At 44.3% G+C, this 26,078-nt stretch overlaps 2 protein-coding genes across 3 annotated transcripts; both read left to right on the top strand.

Moving 5' to 3' along the window:
* The first annotated feature begins 7,126 nt into the window (after positions 1-7,126).
* On the top strand, positions 7,127-18,829 carry LOC101758006. 2 transcript variants are annotated; one of them, XM_022824702.1, is made up of 3 exons: positions 7,127-7,545; positions 8,930-9,009; positions 18,427-18,829. In XM_022824702.1, exons 1-3 carry the CDS (start codon positions 7,306-7,308, stop codon positions 18,602-18,604), a joined length of 498 nt encoding a protein of 165 aa, XP_022680437.1. In that variant the 5' UTR covers positions 7,127-7,305; the 3' UTR covers positions 18,605-18,829. The 2 variants fall into 2 exon arrangements, with proteins under 2 accessions (XP_022680437.1, XP_004953535.1); XM_004953478.2 differs by lacking the exon at positions 18,427-18,829 and adding an exon at positions 9,317-9,706 and having other exon boundaries at positions 7,132-7,545.
* A 2,640-nt stretch (positions 18,830-21,469) lies between these two features.
* On the top strand, positions 21,470-23,626 carry LOC101758419. The gene is made up of 3 exons (XM_004953479.2): positions 21,470-21,842; positions 22,853-22,932; positions 23,240-23,626. Exons 1-3 carry the CDS (start codon positions 21,603-21,605, stop codon positions 23,412-23,414), a joined length of 495 nt encoding a protein of 164 aa, XP_004953536.1. The 5' UTR covers positions 21,470-21,602; the 3' UTR covers positions 23,415-23,626.
* Positions 23,627-26,078: the final 2,452 nt, after the last annotated feature.

The following is a 26,078-nucleotide window of genomic DNA, read 5'->3' as shown; positions in this document are numbered from 1 at the left end:
TGGGTGGATATCACTAGCACCCACGATGCAGAGGGAGCCCAAGCGTCACCCGTCGACGGGGTCGCCCGGCGGCTCGTGCGGTCACCCCGGCCCTTGCCATAGCGAAGGTGAAGAGAAGGGTGGAGATGGTGCGAGGAAGAAGATGAGAAGCGGAAGGAGAATTGGTGACCAAGTAAGCCAAAGGTCCCCTCCCTACGGCTTATATTGATGGGGCCGTGACGTATCGACTTCGCAACGGTTTCTGATAAGAGCGCAGGATCTATCGAGCGGGACCTAGGATTCCCCGCGGAATGCAAACCGCCGCCCACACCAGATACTCCCTCTGTCCCAATATAGGTGCATTTTAAGGAATAGGAGAGCAAATTAGTGTAGATAGCAAATGATATGATTACCCCTATTTAAAGGTTATGCATGGACTAAGAATAGCAATAATGATTGCACAGGTTGAAAAATAAAAGTGAAAGCCAGTTGTGTATTACGTTTACACTCGAGCATCAAAATAAACTTGAAAGCTAGTTGTGTGCCACGTTTACACTTCAGAATCTCCCAAGAGAAAAATCACACCAATCTAAACCATTACAAAGAGAAAAGTGATGCCATTACATACACATTCAAAATTTGAACTGTTGTGCGCCATAGCAGCAGTGCCCCACTATATAGGCACATCACATGCTCCAAATCGTCCATTATAGCCTGCAATCCACTTCACCATCAGTCATGGCCAATGATCTAAACACAATACCAAATGAAGTAGCTAAATATTGCTTGCCTGATCTTAATGGAGAACCACCAGATGAGCAAGCAGATGAAGTCCATATCCTACAAGATGAAGTCCACCGGCTTGAAGAAGCTCAATCCCATCTTCTCCATGAAGATGAGTAGGTTGCTATGCATGGACTAGATCTCAATGTTGATGTTTCTGAGCTGCAACAACCAAATGATGGTAACGTGTTCTCTTAATTATATCAGTCTACCAAGACTACCAATCATTTTATAACGTGGCACATTCATTAGAAAGCGATCAAACAAGTAACCTTTGGGCTACAATATTAGGTAAAAGAACTTATCACCTTTTTTCATTATAGATATTGTCGTTGTCAAGATTTGCGGGTCAAGACTTAGACTAGTAAATTTCTTTTATGCGCGTAAGGCTTCAGATGGTGGCGTGGGAGACACGGGGTTTAGACTCGTTCGGACAAAGGAACGCCCTACGTCCAGTATCAGGAGCTGCTCGTGTTATCCACGCGGGGTTCTGTAGTAGGGGTTACAGAAGTGCGAGAGAGGGAACTGGTCCCAGGTCTCTTGGGTGTGCACTGATGCTCTAGAAGGGTGTGTGCGTGTGTCCTGTTGGCTTGGAAGCATTGTGGTGCTTTTAGTTGTGTGTCGCCCCCCTGTCTCAGGCCCCCGATTCCCCTTTTATAGCGTAAGGAGACCACCGGGGTTACAGGCGAGACCGAGTGTGGGGAGAAGTAAAGAGATAAACATAGCTAGGTAAAAAACAACATGAAAAGGGTGGAAACAAGTTCCTAGGTCACCGGTGTCCTCGCCGCCCGTCGCCTTCCACCGGCGTGTTTGCTGGAGGAAGGTGGCTGGCGTTGCGTCCTGTCGATGGCTTCCTCGGTGACTGTAGCCGCCGGGCGTGATGATGGCATTTCATCGCGACCCTCGTGTCCGTTGGGGGAGGCGGCAGATCCTGCCATCTGCTGACGGCCCGCGGAGAGCGGACGTCGCATCTCTGTCGTCGGGCGCGCGGGGCACGAGAGCGGGCGAGGCTTCCCCCTGCTCCGGGCGGTGCAGGCCATGAGTGCCCTGTGGCCAACCGGAGGAAGTCACAGCTACTGTAGCAAGTACTATGCGGCCGCGCATGGGTACTTGCGGCAGGTTGCGTGGGGGGTGCGGATATCCTTCCCCCTGACAGCTCTTCGGTGCATTTATGGCGAGATTGACAGGGGGCCCACGGGATCCGCACTCGAGGCGGATACTTGTCTGGGGAGCCCGAGGTAGCCCGACCCTTTATGCCTGGAGTCGGGCGAGGCGGAGACCTGCGATGGGGGGTCGGGCGCTCCCGACCCCAGACCCGCGGTCGGGCGAGGCGGAACTCGGTCCTCCGGGGGTCGGGGACACCCGACCCCGGGACACAGGGTCGGGCGAGGCGGAGCACGGCTCTCTCCTCCCGCGTTGGGCCGCCGTTGGTCGATCTTTGTTATCTTAGGTGGGCCTGGGTCTTTATGTTTTGTTGTTTCCATGGGCTTCGGGAGGTTGTTAATATTTCCCTCCAACAGATATAATCGAGTACATGCGAGACTATGGTGTAGACGCTGATACTTCAGACATAGCCTTTCATGAAGATGAATTATAGGATTCAGATTTTGAACATGACCATGCAAATGAAAATATTTCACATCAGTCCAGAAATTTGACAAAAATTGAAAGCATGAAATTTATGCGGCATTGCTCGAGAGAAGTATACATGGAAGATTAAAAAGGAACACTACAGCTAGAGTTGCTGAAATGTTACAACTTAGTAGGTATCAAGTGCAACGTGTTTGGCGGAGAGTGAAGGAGTGTCGTGCACAAGGAAGACCAGTGGATGTTAATTCAAGGAATCCTAAGAACTGTAACCGCAAAAAAAGATACAAGCTGATCTATATGAGGTTTTTAGTGTTCCCTTACGCAAAAGGACTACTAGCTGAATCCATGGTGTAACAAAAAGCACTCTACATAGGTGGTTCAAGCAAGAGCAACTACGACGCCACTCCAACACACTAAAGCCTCTATTGATAGAAGCAAACAAGAAAGAGAGACTGGGATGGTGTATTTTCATGTTAGATCAAAGGACATTGCCAAATGAACCTAAGTTCATCGAAATGGAAAACATCATCCACCTAGACGACAAGTGGTACTAAAAAAAGATAAGAACTACTATTTTCTCCCTGGAGAGGAGGAACCGTACAAGATCGTGCTAAATAAGAATTATATTGGCAAAGTCATGTTCCTGACGGCAGTGGCCAGACCTAGATATGATGATAAAGGTAATTGTACTTTTGATAGAAAGATAAGAGTGTGGGCGTTTATCAGAAAGGTACCATACTTGTTTCACTTTCTTACATTAGTTTGTGGTACTCATTTGTGATCCTAACTTCAATTCATTTCATATTGAAACCAGCAAAAGGAAGTCATAGCAGAGGAAGGGGAACCCTAGTCACCAAGTCTATCAAGGTACATCAAGATATTATGAGGTCGTATATGATTGCTAAAGTTCTACCAGCTATTATTGCACGATGGCCTCGAGAAGATGCAAGAAAGACCATTTGGATCCAGCAAGATAATACCCCTTCTCACGTGCCTGTGTATGATGAACAATTTGCTGCTGCTGTAGAACAGACAGGGCTGGACATACGGATCATCAACCAACCTCCCAATTCCTCAGATATGAATGTACCTTCTCTTCAATCATTAGCCTATGGTACAACCTCTAGGAATATGGATGAGCTGATTGAGAATGTACAAAAGAATTTGATGAATACGACCTATCTACTTTGAATAGGATTTTCCTAACACTACAAGGCTGTTTGATTGAGGTGATGAAAGATGGTGGCGGAAACAAATACAAGATTTCTCACATGAACAAACATAGGCTTGAGACACCAGGAATGATGCCTAAAAGCCTTAGTGTTGACCGCTAGCCTAATTAATCCATCATTAGCAAATGTTTATTGTAGCAACACATTATCAAATCATGGACTAATTAGGCTTAATAGATTCGTCTCGCCGTTTAGCCTCCACTTATGTAATGGGTTTTGTAAATCGTCTACATTTAATACTCCTAATTGGTATCTAAACATTCGATGTGATGGGTGCTAAGGGCCTGTTTGGTTCCTCTTGCTAAACTTTAGGTGCTAAAAGTTGCTAAACTTTAGTTGCTAAAGTTTAGCCAAGGCTGTTTGGTTCCCTTTGCTAAAAGGCATTTAATAAGCTATAAAAGAACCTATCTACCCTTATTAAAGGTGCGCAGGAGGGGGAGACAAGCAATAAATGAGGGGTATAGGTTGTCCAGCCCACCTTTTAGCAAGTTTTAGCAACCAAAAACTTGCTAAAGTGCACTTTAGTAACTTAACTTTAGCAAGTTTTAGCAAGGGTGTTTGGCAATTTAGCAACTAAAAGTCGCTAAACTTTAGCAAACTTTAGCAACTAAAGTTTAGCAAGGTGGAACCAAACACCCCCTAAGGGCCTGTTTGGATACACACTCATAGTCTTTAGGACTTCACTTTTAGTTCACTTTTAGAACTTGTGCATCCAAACATAGGTCCTAAAAGTACACTCATAATATTTAGGAGGGCTGTTTTCATTAGGAGGACCAAACCATCCTAATGGGTCATTTTTCTCCTAAAAGTGGTCCCCAAACCATCCTTTACCTTTGTTGCCCCTCCCCTTCTCTCTCCACGGCCGCACCCTATCCTTCCTCCCCCAGCTCTTCTCCCGCACGCATCTCTTTCTTTCCGCTCTTCTATCGCATCTGCACGCTCCGCCGCCACCTCCTCCCTCCGCCGCTTCCTCCTCTTCCTACCGCCACCTCCTACCTCCGCCGTCCCCTACTCCTTTCGCCGCCGCCATCTCATCCCTTGGCCGCCACCATCTCCCCCCTTCGCCGCATCCTTCCGGGGCATCTATCTTCGCCACCGCCATCTCCTCCCTTCACCGCCGCCTCCTACTCTCGCCGCCTCCTCCACCTTTCCCCGCCACCATCTCCTCCCGCCGTCGCCTCTTCCTTCGGTCGTCGTCTCCTCAACCTATTGCCTACCCACCCGCAGATCCAGGAGGTCAGGGGCTCCCCACGCCGTCCACAAGATCCACGATTTCCTCAACCCCTCCAATCCTCCGCCGTGCCACCAAAGATCCGTCGGTTCCTCATGGCGGGCAACGACGATTATGGATTGGAGGATTTGTTCCCCCAGGCCGATCCACAAATTCGCCCCTGCCAAATTCATTTTTTCTCTCAGTCCGAGTCTTCCAGTGCCCCCCCATCACGGCTTGGAGAACTTGGACCTCAACTCCCAGGCTGAGGAGTTCGTAGATCTGAGCACGTACTCAGACTACCTTCGGGGAGATGATGTTCCCCGGGGCCGCGGTAGCCGTACTCTTGGCATACGCGCGGCTCGCAATGCAGGTCCAAATGGTGGAGCATTCAAAGGAGCTGGTGGCAGCAGAGGGGCCGGCGGCAGCAGAGAGCCTGGTAGTAGAGGTGGAGTAGGGCGTGCAAGGTCATTGTTTGGCGGTGGTGGTTTTGGCAGTGCAGGTCATGGAGGAGACCGTCGAGGTGGTGATCATGGTGGAGGAAATTCAGGCCCTCCAGAGGATGTTTTTGATGTCTATGAACACAATATCGTTGACGATGCAGCTGTGGAAGTTGTGTTTCCTACCTCAAAGGTAAAACTTCATACTTGCTCCCTTGGTACTAATTGAATTGCTGTCTAGAAGTGAGTGAGTATGAATTTATAGTGAATTACTGCCTAGATCATGTATCCTAGTATGAAATTAGGGTGAATTAAGAACTTCATACTTTCTGAAATTATGAATTGCTGAAATTGTGGCTTGATGAAATTGTGGCTTGCTAAAATTGTGACTTTCTGAAATTGTGACTTGCTGAAATTGTGTCTTGAAATTGTGACATTCTGAATGTAGTGACTTGATGAAATTGTGGCTTCATGTATTCTGCAATTTGTGTCTAGATAAATTGATGAATTAGTTGCTGAATTAGTTGCCTACATACTACCTGAATTAGTTGCTGAATTACTTTGTTGACTTGAATTAGTGTGTTGCCTTGAAATACAGACAATATTTTAGAAACTATATTGGCTGTTTTATTATAGTACAGTAATTTTTTGTATTGGTATCCAATAGATTAAAAGTGACAAAGTACAGTGGACAGAAAGGAATATTGGGATCTTATGTGATTTGTCAGTTGAGCAAATTAGACAAGGAAACTGTCCCAAAGGCAACATGTCTACTAGAGGGTTGAAGATAATTCAGGAAAAGTACTACATGGCTACTGGTTTGAAGCATGACCTCTCTCAATTTAGGAATAGAAGAGATCAATTGAAAAGGATATATACCTTTTGAAAAAGCCTACAGAAGGAATCAGGTCTAGGTAGAAATTCATATGGGACAGTGCTAGCTCCTAACTGGTGGTGGGATATACATACAGAGGTGAGAAATAAATTTTCAACTAACCCTTTTATTTTCAGGATGTAGTGCTCCTGCTTAGAATCACATCTTACTTGCAGAAACGTCCTGATTTGAGGAAGTTGCAGCATGGTGCTCCACAGTTTTCCAATGGAAAGCAAAGCAAAATAATAGTAGCATGTATGGCACTTCACAATTTTATTAGGGAGAACGATAATGCGGATAGGGCCTTTCATATGTGTGATCGTGATGAAAATTTTGTTCCTTTGGCCCAAGAATCAAGCTCTGAAGGACATGAGGGAAATACCGAAGAGTCAGACGGAGACCAAAATATGAGCGAATTCTGTGATAATATAGCTAATGCTTTGTTCAATAGATCGTAGAGGTTTTGTATTTTTGAGTTGTAATGATATTGACGATGGACTGTGCTTAATGTTTATTGGACATTGCAAAAATATTTTATTGATAAAGTTAAGAAAAAGGGTCGGCAAAAAAAAAAAGAACGGCAGCCAGCGCTTGCGTGCCAGAAGCAGCGTTGCTCGCCATAACCAGGGCAGGGGCAGCGCTAGAAACAGAGCAGGGTTACAAGAGTAATTAGGGGTACAAAAGTCGTTTTTCCTCTAACATCCTAAAAATTATGATTCGATCCAAACAACCCACTCGTAAATTTTAGGACTACTAATTTCTAGCTCCTAAAGTTTAGAACACTTCTAAAGATTATGAGTGCGTATCCAAACAGACCTTAAAAATAAACAAGAGTAACTAAACCATGCCTGAACTAGAAAACCTATAAAGTGCATGCTCCGTAAAGTGCATGCTAGCTAAACTAAAATATTAGTTCAAATGACTACCTCAATCACCCCCGCGCGCCCCGCCGGTCTCGACGGGCCTGCTCCACGCGGACCCTCGTCTGCCAAGGTTTAACGCTGGAGTCCGAGTCGAGAAGGGAGCCGAGTCAGAGGGAAAAGTGGAATTCAGTCCGGATCGTAGGAGTAACCCCTACCTATATTTTGCGCCGCAGCACCCGAACAGAACAGAACAGCAGCCAACCCTAATCGACCCGACCCGACCCGACCAGAGAGAGAGGAGGAGAGGAGTTGAAGAGGAGGTGAAGAACAAGAGATGGCGATGTTGCGCTCGGCGTTGGGGAGTGTTTTCCGCCGCCTATCGGGACCCTCAGCAGCTCCTTCGATGATGAGGCAACGCGGGGCAGAGATCCTCCGATCCCCGACGCTGCCGTCGCTCCGCCCCGCGGAGCTATTGGTTCCGCATCCCGAACCAGCGGCCCAGCTGATGAGGACCTTCATGTCTCCTGCCGCTACTGGTACTGCGGCGCGCACCCGCGGCGTCCCTAATTTCCAGGTGAGACCACGTATTCAATTTAGGACCTGGCTTCGTAGTTGGCCCGCTTGCGTAAAAATCGCACCTTGCTCCTCACTTCAGTTGATTTCGTAATCTAGGCACCTGAACTCCTTGAATGATCCAGGCAAGAGGCATCATTTTTTCTTATTGACCGAAGGGGAAAACTCGTCACAATTTTCATTACTCGTATAAACTCGGAGTGATAGCAATTCCTTGAATGCACATTACAATTTGCCCAATCAGAATTCACCTCTTTGCTGATTCACCGTATAAACTCGTTCGTCAAACCTGGCATTGAAGCAAGTTGCTTTCCTTGCTGTCCACACTGAGTGGTAGCAATAGCATCATTCATTTGTGTTATCCTCCAGCATCACGAGATGCCACCCCCACACATTTGCTTCAGTTCCTTCAGGGTAGGTCATTTATCAGTGGGGCGTCCTCGTCCCCTATCTTAATCACGGAGTGCTATCTGAATGTTCCATTCATTTCATATGCATTGCATCTGAACTGTGAATAACATGGTATCATAGAATTGCAACTCAGTTCATTAGGCTTCAAACGGTGTTTACCCTGAGAGCTCGAGGATTGGGTGGGTCTTAAGGGCTGGGGGTGCATTGGTTAAAGAGTACTCCTGGGATTGCTGGATTTGGTTGTGCAACTCAGAAATTTAGTGATGGCCATTGTCACAATATCTGGGGCCCAACATTTTCTTTATACCCAACACAGCAAACCTAAAAAAGTTACATTTAGGGCCAACATGGCTTACATGTTTAAGTATATATTCAATTTTGCCACTGCCATCTGCTAAGCTTTGATTAATGCACTGAAGAGCACAGTTCAGCAGTATGCCAGAAAACCTTTGGGTTCCATTGAATCTGGTCCCCCCTTTTTCAATAAAGATTTTCCCATTGAATCTATTTTTTGATGCCCCGTTACTGATATATTCTCTATTGCTGTTATCATCTAATGTTTTCAATTTTGTTTGAAAACAATTTCCTTCTTTGTGTGCTTATGGTGGAATCATGGTGTTTGTTAGTTGTTTTGTGTAGTTATTTTAATGTTGAAGCCTGAACTCTTACTTCTACCCAATTGATCGTAATACTAATGCCTATGGAATTACACCTAGGCTCTGGAGATTTCAGACCTGTCCCTTTTACTGAAAGTAGGTTTTGATAGTATTATCTTTGTTGTCCACGACTTCTGCTAACTGTTAGTACAAAGCCATGTTCTAGAAAACTAATCTGCTGGCTAATATTTTCTTCTGTTGACAAGGAACAGGCTGCTCTATCTGAAACTTGAGTTTAGTAAATAATTTTGGGTCACAATTAACTTGTTTGCTATGATTATTGTTTACCATTAATACTGATTGGAATTGTTGCTGCAGGGCTGGCAGCATTTCCCTGTTGGGACCGAGGGTGTGAAGTGCTTACAGCAGAAGAGGTTCCTCTCGGTGGAAAGGAAAGAGTAAGGATACTGTTGATTGTAGTCAATCCCATGTGCATTATTGTTTTAACCTACTAGTAGGTTGTTTCACATTGAAGGATGTATTGTACTGTTTTACCTCACATATAAAGCGATAGGCAAGCTCTACACTATATCTGAGTTTTTTAGCTACAGCTTTAATATCAATAGTGGAATACTAAGGCCAAACATTCTTGTAGCTCTGTGCTTTTTCTTCACTATTTCAAAATGTATAGGCGTTATCTTTCTCATTTCTTAAACATTTATACTGATCTAACAATGCTGTGCTTCTGTACTTCCTTTATTGTAGAACATCAAGGATGCGGGTCGTGGCATGGCTGGATAGACATTTTGGCCCACGCTTTCAGCTCACGTTGGTAATTGTCGTTGGCATGTCTTCTTTTGTGACGACGGTTACGACCTTTCACCGCCTCGACAAAGCACCTACAAAATCCAATAATTTTAATTCTGCAAAGAAGCGGCACTGGTGATGCTGATGGACCTGATCAGAGAGGGCGGCATGCTTGCTGTGTAGTGGAGTCTGTTCTATTTAGTGAGTCTAATGGTTTCGGCAAATAATTTGTAACTGCTAGCTAGTATTGTAATAGACTTGTCTCGTAATTTCCCTTTGCATCTGTCACTTATCATGCCCCCTGGTACCTGTTGAGGTTTTGACTAAATGAATTCCCGGTTGATCTTATTTGTAGGCGTAATTTACTATGCAGTGACCTAGGTTCCGTTCCGGCATTGGTCATCCTGCCAGTGTGCGGGTGTCCGGGTTTTTGTTTGCAAGGGGCTTTCTTTCAGTTCGTTACAAAAACAAAAAAATGGAGCATTCAGCAGTATATCGCAACCTGTTCGGTACTCGATGGGAGAACCGTGCTATAGTGTGGAGACGCGGCCCCCCGCTTAGAGCGCCCTATGAATTCCCTTAACAGTAGATCAACAAATACATCCTCCACGACTAAAGACGCGACATCTGTAAATTCACTCGCGCTTTATATTGCTGTACGCACTGCAGCGGTACAGCCATTGCTTGTGCCGCTTGCAGCTTGCCTGCAGCTGCGTCATGCTAGTATATGGATCATCCTATATCTTGACGATTTGATAATAAGATAAGCAACAAAAGTTACTGCATCTTAAACTGGGCAATTTGATAATAAGATAAGCAACAAAAGTTAACTGCATCTTAAACTGGGCAGAACAGTGGGTTTCACCTTGAATTACAGCACGTTCTCAAGACCAGATAGTAACGTCTTTGCCAACATGAGATATAAAACTCCAGTCCCTAGCCCCAGCTAATGTAAAACCCCAGCCGGCCCGCGTGGGGCGTTTTTTTTTATTTTTTTGACACTTTTTAGTCCCGGTTGGGAGGTCTTTAGTCCCGATTGAACGATCCGGGACTAAAGATCCCCTTTTGTCTCGAAATTTTTATCCTGGATGGATTTTAGAGAGATTTAAGGTCTATCAATTGGGACTAATGCCAAATTTTCTACCAGTGAAAGGTGTGACCATAAACATGACATTGCACCTTTTTCTTTTTTCTTTCTCGCAGTTTTATATTATGATGGCACTGCTTGGAATATTGGTGTTTCTGTATGCAGATCACTGGCCGAGCTAGAACCACATGCAAACTATAGATCAGCTTATAAAATAAAACAATTTTGGAAGAAAATTAAAGCTGGAACTCAACATGCTGTAGTGTGTACCAGGGACATACCTAGGTTCAAGCGAGTGAGAGCACGTGCCCTCACTCAAGATTTTTAAGCTAAATTAATCAATATTGTTGTCACCATTACATGCCTACCGGAGGGTTGAAGATAAATCAAGAAAAGTACTACATGGCTACTGGTTTGAAGCATGACCTCTCTCAGTTTAGGAATAGAAGAGATCAATTGAAAAGGATATATACCTTTTGGAAAAGCCTACAGAAGGAATCAGGTCCAGGTAGAAATTCAGATGGGACAGTGCTAGCTCCTAACTGGTGGTGGGATATACACACAGAGGTGAGAGATAAATTTTCAACTAACCCTTTTATTTCCAGGATGTAGTGATCCTGACTTAGAATCACATCTCACTTGCAGAAACGTCCTGATTTGAGGAAGTTGCAGCATGGTGCTCCAGAGTTTTCCAATGGAAAGCAAAGCAAAATAATAGTAGCATGTATGGCACTTCACAATTTCATTAGGGAGAACGATAATGCGGATAGAGCCTTTCATATGTGTGATCGTGATGAAAATTTTATTCCTTTAGCCCAAGAATCAAGCTCTGAAGGACATGAGGGAAATACCGAAGAGTCAGACGGAGACCAAAATATGAGCGAATTCTGTGATAATATAGCTAATGCTTTGTTCAATAGATCGTAGAGGTTTTGTATTTTTGAGTTGTAATGATATTGACGATGGACTGTGCTTAATGTTTATTGGACATTGCAAAAATATTTTATTGATAAAGTTAAGAAAAGGGTCGGCAAAAAAAAAACGGCAGCCAGCACTTGCGCGCCAGAAGCAGCGCTGCTCGCCATAACCAGGGCAGGGGCAGCGCTAGAAACAGAGCAGGGTTACAAGAGTAATTAGGGGTACAAAAGTCATTTTCCCTCTAACATCCTAAAGATTATGATTCCATCCAAACAGCCCACTCATAAATTTTAGGACTACCAATTTCTAGCTCCTAAAGTTTACAACACTCCTAAAGATCATGAGTGAACGGACCCTAAAAATAAGCAAGAGTAACTAAAATGAACTAGAAAACCTATAAAGTGCATGCTCTGTAAAGTACATGCTAGCTAAAATAAAATATTAGTTCCAATGACTACGGGCCTGTTTGGTTATGGGTGCTTATTTATAAGTTGCTTATTTATAAGTCTTGGTGTTTGGTTTGGGTTGCTTATTTGCAATAAATGAGACTGCTATTGACACATTTACCCCTGCCATCCCATTTCCCTCTACCCCTAATTAATACTAGTGCTCCTGGTCCTCCTGGTCCTTGGCGCCAGAACCAAATTGGCGCCAGGAGGTTCCTGGCCTTGACGCCAGAAGGAGATTGGCGCCAGGAGGTTCCTGGCCTTGGCGCCAGAAGGAGTTCTCCTGTCCGCCAGAAGCAGAGTTGGCGCTAGGAAGGTGGCCTTGGCGCCAGAAGGAGTTTGCCCGGTCCTTGGCGGCACAAGGAGAGTTGGCGCCAGAGAGGAAAGCTGGCCTTGCGCCAGAATGAGCTCCTGGGCGCCAGAAGGAATTGCCGCGGAACTAGAACTAGCCCGGCTTTCATTTGGCTGCCACGGTGCTGGGAGCCAAATTATTATTCAAATCAAATGTTGTTCAACATTGTACAAGTAACATCGTTACAAAACAAGGAACCTAAGATCTATTGGAGAGTCCATCGGCAATCCAATCCCTAAATTGGTTCATGTCTTGATCTTCGTCCCCGTGTTGACTAGTATCAGCATTGTTTTGTGACGACGATGCGTCCGAAGGCGCCACATAGCATTCATCGTTATCCGCCCTCTCAAAGTCCACATCAGCAAGTGTACTCTCTCTAATGAAGTTATGAATTGCCATGCAAGCGATAATTATGTTGCTTTGCTTTGCCATTGGATATGCCGGTAAATCACGCAAAATACGCCATTTGTTTTTCAAAACTCCAAAAGACCTCTCAATCACATTCCTTAGTGATGAATGGGCATAATTGAAAAGCTCTTTTTTACCTCTTGGGAGTGGTCCTGGTCGAAACTCTGGGATATGATATTTCGTACCCTTGTATGGTGCCAGGTATCCCGGTCTGTTTGGGTACCCAGAGTCCACCAGATAAAATTTCCCTGCACAATAATTAATTTTCGTGTTATATTCAACCAATAGATAGACATTGTGACTAGTATGGGAACATAGAATAGGGAAGAACCTTCTGGAGGATGAGGAAACTTGTCGCCGTACTTGATCAATGCATCTTTGAAGACTCTCATGTCATGCACCGATCCAGGCCATCCGGCGACAACAAACATAAATCTCATGTCGAAATCACATATTGCTAACACATTCTGGCGGGTGTACCCATGTCGGCCCGTATGTTGGACAACCTTGTCCACTGGCACAATAATAGGCACATGTGTTCCATCTATTGCTCCAATGCAATTATCAAAGTAGGGGGAGAACCGTGGTGACTGCAGTCTACGATGCACAGTACTAAATGTTGGGTCAACTGGTCTAATGATATCACCTGCTAGCTTGCACAGACTATGCAATACTTTCTCAAACTTTCTACTGCATGTTTCAGTGGACCTAACAAAACGATCCTCAGCTTGCCTCATGCTTTGAGGCGCACCACAAATCCACACAAACATAGCTAAAGCCTCTACTGATGTCATCCTCCTTGTTGACTTCAACCCATATGATTGGACTAGGATATTGTGTAGACTATCAAACACATCTCTATTCATCCTAAACATGTTGTAGCAAGATGTCCTATTCTGTAATGTACTAACAACCCATTCATAACCAGTTTGGTTTGCAACCCTATATTTAGCTTTGTCTAGGTATGTCGTGTAATAGTACATACCGAAAGCTGCACAAATAGTAGCAAGTTGCCTCCTCTTCTTCTTCCTTCTTTTCAGCAACTCTTCATCGGAATCAGAAGACGATGAATAGTGAAAAGGAGGAATCTGTACAAATAAAATAAAATTTATCAGAGTTCATATCCACTAATCACAAAATAAACTAAAGTGGATCACACATAACAACACAGGAGACATAAAAGTTATCGTAAATGTAATAGAGGGCACACAAATGGAATGACAACTGAACCAAATGGCACACATAACTCGGGTCCACACATAACGAGGGTTCACACATAACATAGGTTCACAGAACAATACAGTTCAAATATTTCACACATTATTTAAAAGTTCCCCTCAAGCAACTCAAGTAACTAGTGGTCAATAGCTTCACTTGTTCCTCGTGCACTTCATTTGTAGCCAAGTCAACCTTGCTTCATTTGTTTTAATCTTGGAAAAAATTTTCCGGTTGTATCTTGTTGCAAACAACTCAGTTGCCATGAAAAATTCCTTTGTACCATCTACAGCTCCACATTCTCTTGCCATATTGATGCATTCATCTATCTCATAATCTTCCCTTTCCTCATTTTTCCACTTCTCTTCCTTTTCCTTCCTCCTGTACTCCATCTCCATTTCCCTCTGCTTCATATCCATTTCCCTCTGCTTCATCTCCATCTCCCTCTACTTCAGCTTTAACTCCATCTCCCTCTGCTTCAGCTTTATTGCCTCAGAGTCCTCAGAGCTGTCAGCTTTCATTGTGTGCACAAGGTCTTTGAATATGTTTAGGAACTGATTTTTCCCCTTCTTTGGCGGACTACATGCAGTGTCTTTTGTGCTAGAACTCCTCTTTCGACTGCTACTACTCAGTGGGCTAGCGTAGTCTTCAGTTCCATCTTCTGGTAACATAACATCATCTTCTGGTAAATCAATCACCTCTTTCTCAAGGTCAATACCTTCGGCAGCTACATTTCATGCAATGGTAGACGAATTTCCATCCACTACCACCTTCTGGTACATCTCTTGTAAGTCATCAACATAGTTTGGCATATATCTTGAAAATAACAGGCACTCTGAACTATAACTCTGTAATACAAAATGAAACAGCAATTAAAACCTCTCACAAACATATAACCTGGGTTTGATATTTCTTTAGGAAACCGTAATACCTTAATGTTTTGATCCCACCAATCGTCGTCAGCTAGAATGGCACCATTTGCTTTCCTACCTAGTCCTGACTGTGACATTGCAAACTTATAGAATTCATAAAGTTTCTTGCATGTTGTCCACCTATTTCTGAATTGTTTGGGAGCATGGTTCAGGCCTGTCCTTTCGTTGAATTTTCGTGCAATTTCTTTATAACCCCTAGAGTTAATCTTCCCACCTGGACAATTTCCTAGCCTCATTTGCTCAACACAGAGTTCACAAAAAATACCGGTGTTTTCTGCGCTCCAATTCGCCTTGTCATACTTGTTCTAACACATAACATGGAAAGAAATATAAAGCTCAAGCCTCTACTTATGCAACACACATGTTCACACATAACCAGCTGAGATAAGAATGCTTACAGAAGGAAAGGAGTCAACATCGTCTTCATCAATATCTTCTTGATCCACCGTGTTCGTGAACGATGGACAGTGTGTTGCACCCGAGTTAGAGGCACCATGTCTGACAGCACTAAATTGAGATAACCTTCCCCTTAATGATTGACGGAGGGGAGGACTTGCACCTACAGTGTTGAAAAATAAATAATTCAGACATAAATTTATCGTAAATAACAAATTCAGAGATAACAAACTTAGCAATAACAAACTCAGAAGCAACTAGCTCAGAAATGTACAGTACAATTGGTCCACAACAAGAATTGATAGTTTCAGCTTATACAAGACAGTTATTGAGTCAAATAGATGAAGATCAACCATACTATCTGCTCAAAATCATTTCTGTTAATAAAAATGATGTTATGGGTTACCCCCTTTAGAACTTTCCATTATGGCATACATAATATTTTCAACATAAGAATGGCAATTACACATAAAACTACTGCTCAAGCAATATTATTTTTGTACAAGACAGTAATAACATGTTAATTTGAACAGCAGAACAGTAAGAGGGATGTTGAGGAGTTTCTATCTTGCATGCTTGGTGAAGGATTTAACCTGCATCTAACCTGCATTTCACTCCATTTATTTCACCTGTGGATATGACCTTAAGAAGGTACTGATACATCATTGTTGTTATTGTGTATTTTTATCACTCCTAATCATCACAATTCACTAATATGCCTGTGCTGTTGTATGCACCAAATGCCAGAATTGTTATCTTTTTTCTGAAAAAGGTCTATAAAAAATGGCAGAACACAAACATAATGCTGTACAAGTAAGACTTCTTCTGGTAGTTACCTATACAAAATGAATGATAGGCTAACAAACAAGAAATATATGATCCTTAACCATATAAGTTACCTATGCAAAAAGAAGTACAGGAAGAAACAGTTACACCAACCTGCCGGCGGTGAATGTGATGCGCAGACACTTCTTCCACGGGCACGGCCAGAACCTCGTGTAGCACTCCTTCCCCGTCCAATTGGAATACCACTTGCGCTTTGACGGGGAGGTTGAAACGAGGCTGCTCTCCCGCCATCGGCACGGCCTCTTCCACGATCGAGTAATGCCGAGTACTCTTCAATGTAGGGGAAATCTTCTTGCTGCGAGTTTAGATCGAGATTCTCCATCCCAACCCTCCCCGCAGAAACAGTAGGAGCTGTATGTGGTTGCTCAGGCCATTGAGACAGGAGCTCCAACTCATCGGGGTTGGGGACGCCATGGGGTTGACGCAAGGAAGGACCTGCCGAGGATGAGGCCCCCTGCGAAAAAAAATCACGGTAACCGTCCATGATTTCAGGGATGGCGCAGGGGCGGCGCCGCCGGGGAAGAGGAAGACAGAGAGAAAGGGGATCTGGGGGAAAACAGTGCGGACGGGGGGAGGGAGGAAGGGGATCGGGCGGAGAGAGTGCGGATGAGGGCAAGAGAGAAACGAGGGTAGGAGCTTAGCGGCGGGCGGAGGCGGGCGACTGGGCGCGGAGGCGGGCGGTGGGGCGCGGAGGCGGGCGACGGGCCGGGAGCGGCGGGCTGGGGCGGGAGTGGAGGGCCGGGGCAGGGCGGGAGCGGCGCGCGGAGCCTAGCGGCGTTGGCAGGGTGGGAGCGACAAACCGGGGCGGGAGCAGCGCGTGGAGGCCGGCGGCGGAGGCGGGGCGGAAGCGGCGGGCCGGGGCGGGAGCTGCGCGCGGAGGCTGGCGCCAGAGGCGGGCCGGGAGCGGCGGGCCGTCGCGTGAGCGGCGCGCGGAGGCCGGCGGCGGCAGCGGGGAGGGACCGGCGGGCGGAGATCGGGCGCGGCGCCGGGGTGGGAGAACAACAGAGAAGGGGATCTGGGGAGAGGATTGCAGACGGGGGACAGAGAAAAGTGGGGGAGGGTAGGGAGGTAAAGAGCACCCCATAAGCAAAATAAGCAGCTACTCACTTGCTTATTTGCTTATGTATAAGCAACTTATAAGCAACTCTATAAACAAGAGTGTTTGGATTATAAGCAACTTATTTGCTTATTTATAAGTTGCTTATGCATAAGCCATTCTAACCAAACAGGTCCTAACTCAATCGCCCCCGCGCGCCACGCCGGTCTCGGCGGGCCTGCTCCACGCGGGCCCTCGTCTGCCAAGGTTTAACGCTGGAGTCCGAGTCGAGAAGGGAGCCGAGTCCGAGGGAAAAGTGGAATTCAGTCCAGATCGTAGGAGTAACCCCTACCTATATTTTGCGCCGCAGCACCCGAACAGAACAGAACAGCAGCCAACCCTAATCGACCCGACCCGACCCGACCCGACCAGAGAGAGAGGAGGAGAGGAGTTGAAGAGGAGGTGAAGAACAAGAGATGGCGATGTTGCGCTCGGCGTTGGGGAGGGTTTTCCGCCGCCTATCGGGACCCTCAGCAGCTCCTTCGATGATGAGCCAACGCGGGGCAGAGATCCTCCGATCCCCGACGCTGCCGTCGCTCCGCCCCGCGGAGCTATTGGTTCCGCATCCCGAACCAGCGGCCCAGCTGATGAGGACCTTCATGTCTCCTGCCGCTACTGGTGCTGCGGCGCGCACCCGCGGCGTCCCTAATTTCCAGGTGAGGCCACGTATTCAATTTAGGACCTGGCTTCGTAGTTGGCCCGCTTGCGTAAAAATCGCACCTTGCTCCTCACTTCAGTTGATTTCGTAATCTAGGCACCTGAACTCCTTGAATGATCCAGGCAAGAGGCATCATTTTTTCTTATTGACCGAAGGGGAAAACTCGTCACAATTTTCATTACTCGTATAAACTCGGAGTGATAGCAATTCCTTGAATGCACATTACAATTTGCCCAATCAGGATTCACCTCTTTGCTGATTCACTGTATAAACTCGTTCGTCAAACCTCTTTTAGTGATGGCCATTGTCACAAAATCTGGGGGCCAACATTTTCTTTATACCCAACACAGCAAACCTGAACAAGTTACATTTAGGGCCAACATGGCTTACATTTAAGTATATATTCAATTTTGCCACTGCCATCTGCTAAGCTTTGATTAATGCACTGAAGAGCACAGCTCAGCAGTATGCCAGAAAACCTTTGGGTTCCATTGAATCTGGTCCCCCCCCTTTTTCAATAAAGATTTTCCCATTGAATCTATTTTTTGATGCCCCGTTACTGATATATTCTCTATTGCTGTTATCATCTAATGTTTTTTGATGCTCTGTGCTTTTTCTTCACTATTTCAAAATGTATAGGCGTTATCTTTCTCATTTCTTAAACATTTATACTGATCTAACAATGTTGTGCTTCTGTACTTCCTTTTATTGTAGAACATCAAAGACGCGGTTCCTGGCATGGCTGTATAGACATTTTGGCCCACGCCGTCAGCTCGTGTTGGTATATACCGTTGGCATGTCTTCTTTTGTGACGACGGTTACGACCTTTCACCGCCTCGACAAAGCAACTACAAAATCCAATAATTTTAATTCTGCAAAGAAGCGGTACTGATGATGCTGATGGACCTGATCAGAGAGGGCGGCATGCTTGCTGTGTAGTGGAGTCTGTTCTATTTAGTGAGTCCAAAGGTTTGGGCAAATAATTTGTAATTGCTAGCTAGTATTGTAATAGACTTGTCTCGTAATTTCCCTTTGCATCTGTCACTTATCATGCCCCCTGGTACCTGTTGAGGTTTTGACTAAATGAATGTCCGGTTGATCTTATTTGTAGGCGTAATTTACTATGCAGTGACCTAGGTTCCGTTCCGGCATTGGTCATCCTGCCAGTGTACGTGCGGGTGTCCGGGTTTTTGTTTGCAAGGGGCTTTCTTTCAATTCGTTAAAAAACAAAAAAATGGAGCGTTCAGCAGTATATCGCAACCTGTTCGGTACTCGATGGGAGACCGTGCTATGTGTGGAGACGCGGCCCCCCGCTTAGAGCGCCCTATGAATTCCCTTAACAGTAGATCAACAAATACATCCTCCACGACTAACGACGCGACATCTGTAAATTCACTCGCGCTTTATATTGCTGTACGCACTGCAGCGGTACAGCCATTGCTTGTGCCGCTTGCAGCTTGCCTGCAGCTGCGTCATGCTAGTATATGGATCATCCTATATCTTGACGATTTGATAATAAGATAAGCAACAAAAGTTACTGCATCTTAAACTGGGCAATTTGATAATAAGATAAGCAACAAAAGTTAACTGCATCTTAAACTGGGCAGAACAGTGGGTTTCACCTTGAATTACAGCACGTTCTCAAGACCAGATAGTAACGTCTTTGCCAACATGAGATATAAAACTCCAGTCCCTAGCCCCAGCTAATGTAAAACCCCAGCCGGCCCGCGTGGGGCATTTTTTTTATTTTTTTAAAACTTTTTAGTTCCGGTTGGGAGGTCTTTAGTCCCGATTGAACGATCCGGGACTAAAGATCCCTTTTTGTCTCGAAATTTTTATCCTGGATGGATTTTAGAAAGATTTAAGGTCTATCAATCGGGACTAATGCCAAATTTTCTACCAGTGAAAGGTGTGACCATAAACATGATATTGCACCTTTTTCTTTTTTCTTTCTCGCAGTTTTATATTATGATGGCACTGCTTGGAATATTGGTGTTTATGTATGCAGATCACTGGCCGAGCTAGAACCACATGCAAACTATAGATCAGCTTATAAAATAAAACAATTTTGGAAGAAAAATAAAGTTGGAACTCAACATGCTGTAGTGTGTACCAGGGACGTACCTAGGTTCAAGCGAGTGAGAGCACATGCCCTCACTCAAGATTTTTAAGCTAAATTAATCAATATTGTTGTCACCATTACATGCCTACTAGAGGGTTGAAGATAATTCAGGAAAAGTACTACATGGCTACTGGTTTGAAGCATGACCTCTTAGTTTAGGAATAGAAGAGATCAATTGAAAAGGATATATACCTTTTGAAAAAGCCTACAGAAGGAATCAGGTCTAGGTAGAAATTCAGATGGGATAGTGCTAGCTCCTAACTGGTGGTGGGATATACACATAGAGGTGAGAGATAAATTTTCAACTAACCCTTTTATTTCCAGGATGTAGTGATCCTGACTTAGAATCACATCTCACTTGCAGAAACGTCCTGATTTGAGGAAGTTGCAGCATGATGCTCCAGAGTTTTCCAATGGAAAGCAAAGCAAAATAATAGTAGCATGTATGGCATTTCACAATTTCATTAGGGAGAACGATAATACGGATAGAGCCTTTCATATGTGTGATCGTGATGAAAATTTTGTTCCTTTAGCCCAAGAATCAAGCTCTGAAGGACATGAGGGAAATACCGAAGAGTCAGACGGAGACCAAAATATGAGCGAATTCTGTGATAATATAGCTAATGCTTTGTTCAATAGATCGTAGAGGTTTTGTATTTTTGAGTTGTAATTACATTAACGGTGGACTGTGCTTAATATTTATTGGACATTGCAAAAATATTTTATTGATAAAGTTAAGAAAAGGGTCGACCAAAAAAAAGAACGGCAACCAGCACTTGCGCGCCAGAAGCAGCGCTGCTCGCCATAACCAGGGCAGGGGCAGTGCTAGAAACAGAGCAGGGTTACAAGAGTAATTAGGGGTACAAAAGTCATTTTTCCCTTTAACATCCTAAAGATTATGATTCCATCCAAACAGCCCACTCATAAATTTTAGGACTACCAATTTCTAGCTCCTAAAGTTTACAACACTCCTAAAAATTATGAGTGAACGGACCCTAAAAATAAGCAAGAGTAACTAAGGGCCTGTTTGGATACACACTCATAATCTTTAGGACTTCACTTTTAGTCCACTTTTAGGACTTGTGCATCCAAACATATGTCATAAAAGTGCATTCATAATGTTTAGGAGTGCTCTTTTCATTAGGAGGATCAAACCATCATAATGGATCATTTTTCTCCTAAAAGTGGTCCCCAACCCATCATTTACCCCTATTGCCCCTCCCCTTCTCTCTCCACGGCGTTAGAAACGGAGCAGGGGTGGAGTAATTAGGGGTACAAAAGTCATTTCCCCTCTAACATCCTAAAGATTATGATTCCATCCAAACAGTCCACTCATAAATTTTAGGACTACCAATTTCTAGTTCCTAAACTTTATGAGTGTCCTAAAGTTTACGAGGGTGTATCCAAACGGGCCCTAAAATGAACTAGAAAACCTATAAAGTGCATGCTCTGTAAAGTACATGCTAGCTAAAATAAAATATTAGTTCCAATGACTACCTCAATCACCCCCGCGCGCCACGCCGGTCTCGGCAGGCCTGCTCCACGCGGGCCCTCGTCTGCCAAGGTTTAACGCTGGAGTCCGAGTCGAGAAGGAAGCCGAGTCAGAGGGAAAAGTGGAATTCCATCCAGATCGTAGGAGTAACCCCTACCTATATTTTGCGCCGCAGCACCCGAACATAACAGAACAGCAGCCAACCCTAATCGACCCGACCCGACCCGACCAGAGAGAGAGGAGGAGAGGAGTTGAAGAGGAGGTGAAGAACAAGAGATGGCGATGTTGCGCTCGGCGTTGGGGAGGGTTTTCCGCCGCCTATCGGGACCCTCAGCAGCTCCTTCGATGATGAGCCAACGCGGGGCAGAGATCCTCCGATCCCCGACGCTGCCGTCGCTCCGCCCCGCGGAGCTATTGGTTCCGCATCCCGAACCAGCGGCCCAGCTGATGAGGACCTTCATGTCTCCTGCCGCTACTGGTACTGCGGCGCGCACCCGCGGCGTCCCTAATTTCCAGGTGAGGCCACGTATTCAATTTAGGACCTGGCTTCGTAGTTGGCCCGCTTGCGTAAAAATCGCACCTTGCTCCTCACTTCAGTTGATTTCGTAATCTAGGCACCTGAACTCCTTGAATGATCCAGGCAAGAGGCATCATTTTTTCTTATTGACCGAAGGGGAAAACTCGTCACAATTTTCATTACTTGTATAAACTCGGAGTGATAGCAATTCCTTGAATGCACATTACAATTTGCCCAATCAGGATTCACCTCTTTGCTGATTCACTGTATAAACTCGTTCGTCAAACCTCTTTTAGTGATGGCCATTGTCACAAAATCTGGGGGCCAACATTTTCTTTATACCTAACACAGCAAACCTGAACAAGTTACATTTAGGGCCAACATGGCTTACATTTAAGTATATATTCAATTTTGCCACTGCCATCTGCTAAGCTTTGATTAATGCACTGAAGAGCACAGCTCAGCAGTATGTCAGAAAACCTTTGGGTTCCATTGAATCTGGTCCCCCACTTTTTCAATAAAGATTTTCCCATTGAATCTATTTTTTGATGCCCCGTTACTGATATATTCTCTATTGCTGTTACCATCTAATGTTTTGAATTTTGTTTGAAAACAATTTCCTTCTTTGTGTGCATATGGTGGAATCATGGTGTTTGTAAGTTGTTTTGTGTAGTTATTTTAATGTTGAAGCCTGAACTCTTTACTTCTACCCAATTGATCGTAATACTAATGCCAATGGAATTACACCTAGGCTCTGGAGATTTCAGACCTGTCCCTTTTACTGAAAGTAGGTTTTGATAGTATTATCTTTGTTGTCCACGACTTCTGCTAACTGTTAGTACAAAGCCATGTTCTAGAAAACTAATCTGCTGGCTAATAGTTTCTTCTGTTGACAAGGAACAGGCTGCTCTATCTGAAACTTGAGTTTAGTAAATAATTTTGGGTCACAATTAACTTGTTTGCTATGATTATTGTTTACCATTAATACTGATTGGAGTTGTTGCTGCAGGGCTGGCAGCATTTCCCTGTTGGGACCGAGGGTGTGAAGTGCTTACAGCAGAAGAGGCTCCTCTCGGGTGAAAGGAAAGAGTAAGGATACTGTTGATTGTAGTCAATCCTATGTGCATTATTGTTTTAACCTACTAGTAGGTTGTTTCACATTGAAGGATGTATTGTACTGTTTTACCTCACATATAAAGCGACAGGCAAGCTCTACACTATATCTGAGTTTTTTAGCTACAGCTTTAATATCAATAGTGGAATACTAAGGCCAAACATTCTTGTAGCTCTGTGCTTTTTCTTCACTATTTCAAAATGTATAGGCGTTATCTTTCTCATTTCTTAAACATTTATACTGATCTAACAATGCTGTGCTTCTGTACTTCCTTTATTGTAGAACATCAAAGACGCGGTTCCTGGCATGGCTTAGACATTTTGGCCCACGCATTCAGCTCGTGTTGGTATATACCGTTGGCATGTCTTCTTTTGTGACGATGGTTACGACCTTTCACCGCCTCGACAAAGCAAGTACAAAATCCAATAATTTTAATTCTGCAAAGAAGCGGTACTGATGATGCTGATGGACCTGATCAGAGAGGGCGGCATGCTTGCTGTGTAGTGGAGTCTGTTCTATTTAGTGAGTCTAAAGGTTTGGGCAAATAATTTGTAATTGCTAGCTAGTATTGTAATAGACTTGTCTCGTAATTTCCCTTTGCATCTGTCACTTATCATGCCCCCTGGTACCTGTTGAGGTTTTGACTAAATGAATGTCCGGTTGATCTTATTTGTAGGCGTAATTTACTATGCAGTGACCTAGGTTCCGTTCCGGCATTGGTCATCCTGCCAGTGTACGTGCGGGTGTCCGGGTTTTTGTTTGCAAGGGGCTTTCTTTCAGTTCGTTACAAAAAAAAAAAAAGGGAGCGTTTAGCAGTATATCGCAACCTGTTCGGTACTCGATGGGAGAACCATGCTATAGTGTGGAGACGCGGCCCCCCGCTTAGAGCGCCCTATGAATTCCCTTGACAGTAGATCAACAAATACATCCTCCACGACTAAAGACGCGACATCTGTAAATTCACTCGCGCTTTATATTGCTGTACGCACTGCAGCGGTGCAGCCATTGCCTGTGCCGCTTGCAGCTTGCCTGCAGCTGCGTCATGCTAGTATATGGATCATCCTATATCTTGATGATTTGATAATAAGATAAGCAACAAAAGTTAACTACATCTTAAACTGGGCAATTTGATAATAAGATAAGCAACAAAAGTTAACTGCATTTTAAACTGGGCAGAACTGGGGTTTCACCTTGAATTACAGCACGTTCTCAAGACCAGATAGTGACGTCTTTGCCAACATGAGATATAAAACTCCAGTCCCTAGCCCCAGCTAATGTAAAACCCCAGCCAGCCCGCGTGGGGCGTTTTTTTTATTTTTTTCGAAACTTTTTAGTCCCAGTTAGGAGGTCTTTAGTCCCGAATGAACGATCCGGGACTAAAGACCCCCTTTCGTCTCGAAAATTTTATCCTGGACGGATTTTAGAGAGATTTAAGGCCTATCAACCGGGACTAATGCCAAATTTTCTACTAGTGAAAGGTGTGACCATAAACATGACGTTGCACCTTTTTCTTTTTTCTTTCTCGCAGTTTTGTATTATGATGGCACTGCTTGGAATATTGGTGTTTCTGTATGCAGATCATTGGACGAGCTAGAACCACATGCAAACTATAGATCAGCTTATAAAATAAAACAATTTTGGAAGAAAAATAAAGCTGAAACTCAACATGCTGTAGTGTGTACCAGGGACGTACCTAGGTTCAAGCGAGTGAGAGCACATGCCCTCACTCAAGATTTTTAAGCTAAATTAATCAATATTGTTGTCACCATTACATGCCTCAAAAGAATCTGCTAATTCTTATGGTATGCCCCCACTAGATCTAGTTTCCCCCAAAGTCCATCCCTGGTGTGTACCACCATTTACCGAGCTCAACTCAATGCATTTCAAAGCTATGGTGTTAGTTGACAAGGCACACCATAAAAATATGTATAGTTTCAGGCTCATTTAGAGAGTCGTTAGTATTCTCACAAGCTTGCCATCCATCAAGTTACTCATTGTATATTCATTCTTTGGTTGCCTCTACCATAGGGGAAAAATTTGAATTCTATATTACTGTATTTTTCATTTCTACATTCCAGAGACCCTAGAGATTTTTTATGGTCAGCCCTTAGAGTTGCAAGAGGAAGGCTATAAACGCATTTCCAGGGACAGAAAAGCTGAGAAGATGATTGTTTGTCATTTTTAGAGTTGTATTTCAGCTACTAAACACTCCTTGCAAACTTCATAGCGAAATATTCATAAGGTTGGTAGAAGTATTGTCACAAAATAAATTTCAACCAGCCTAGAGAAAACAAATTTGACAGTGCCTAACATATTGTTGGGACCAAAGCTTACCTGTGAATGAGCTTATCAGCTTTTTTTTTGAGACGTAAAATGTTTCTGCCATAGCTCCATGCGATGCAAGTTATACCAACCCTCTTGTGTGCACATCTGCCCGGGCCGAGGGTACCTTCTTTGCATGCCAGACTTCTGCCACGACTTCTCTCCTGTATATTACACGAGTGCCCGCGTGGTAGTAACTTAGTACAACATTTGTGCATCACTCCTCTCGCCGCATTAGCTAGAGCTTGGAGGTGACATTTCGTGCAGTCTGAAAATGAAGAGTACTCCATGGGTAAGAAGAGTTTTTGAGGAAAACCTAGCCAAAAATTTGGCTCTTTGCTAGGACAGTCCATCAAATTAACTCATTTGAGATTCAGAGAGAGATGCCTTTGCCCACTACTCCCTCCATCCTAATATGTAAGACAGCGGGTCAAACTTGACACGGTATCCAATGCTAACATTTGATTCTTAATGCCATGAAACCATCCTAATTGGAGGGATGGAAACTTGGAACTGGCCTAAGGCCATTCTCAATGCAAGTGTCATATGAGTTTTATTCTCATTAAATAGCATGCCATATAGGTAAAAGTGATGACATGGCATGTAATTTATGATGGAAGAGAAGAACAGAGTTTCATGAGGATGAAACTTGTGTACACAGTTACCAAGAGCATGAAACTGGAATGAAACTCCACTGAGAGGATTTGTGTTTCATCTACACACTCATCAACTCCCATTGGTCATTTAGATGAAACATTTAAATAATATGCTAACATATGAAATTGTGAAGTGAAACTTT

The sequence above is a fragment of the Setaria italica genome, chromosome I (genome assembly GCF_000263155.2).
Source record: "Setaria italica strain Yugu1 chromosome I, Setaria_italica_v2.0, whole genome shotgun sequence".
Lineage (NCBI taxonomy): Eukaryota > Viridiplantae > Streptophyta > Magnoliopsida > Poales > Poaceae > Setaria > Setaria italica.
Note: the sequence above shows the minus strand (reverse complement) of the source record. Positions and strands in the feature narration are given on the sequence as shown.

Excerpts from the sequence above, each read along its gene's own strand:
- LOC101758006 (XM_004953478.2), top strand. The coding sequence starts at position 7,306 with ATGGCGATGTTGCGCTCGGCGTTGGGGAGTGTTTTCCGCCGCCTATCG. Across the intron at positions 7,546-8,929 it reads GCGGCGTCCCTAATTTCCAG|GGCTGGCAGCATTTCCCTGT; the intron begins GTGAGACCACGT and ends TTGTTGCTGCAG. Across the intron at positions 9,010-9,316 it reads CTCTCGGTGGAAAGGAAAGA|AACATCAAGGATGCGGGTCG; the intron begins GTAAGGATACTG and ends CCTTTATTGTAG.
- LOC101758419 (XM_004953479.2), top strand. The coding sequence starts at position 21,603 with ATGGCGATGTTGCGCTCGGCGTTGGGGAGGGTTTTCCGCCGCCTATCG. Across the intron at positions 21,843-22,852 it reads GCGGCGTCCCTAATTTCCAG|GGCTGGCAGCATTTCCCTGT; the intron begins GTGAGGCCACGT and ends TTGTTGCTGCAG. Across the intron at positions 22,933-23,239 it reads CTCTCGGGTGAAAGGAAAGA|AACATCAAAGACGCGGTTCC; the intron begins GTAAGGATACTG and ends CCTTTATTGTAG.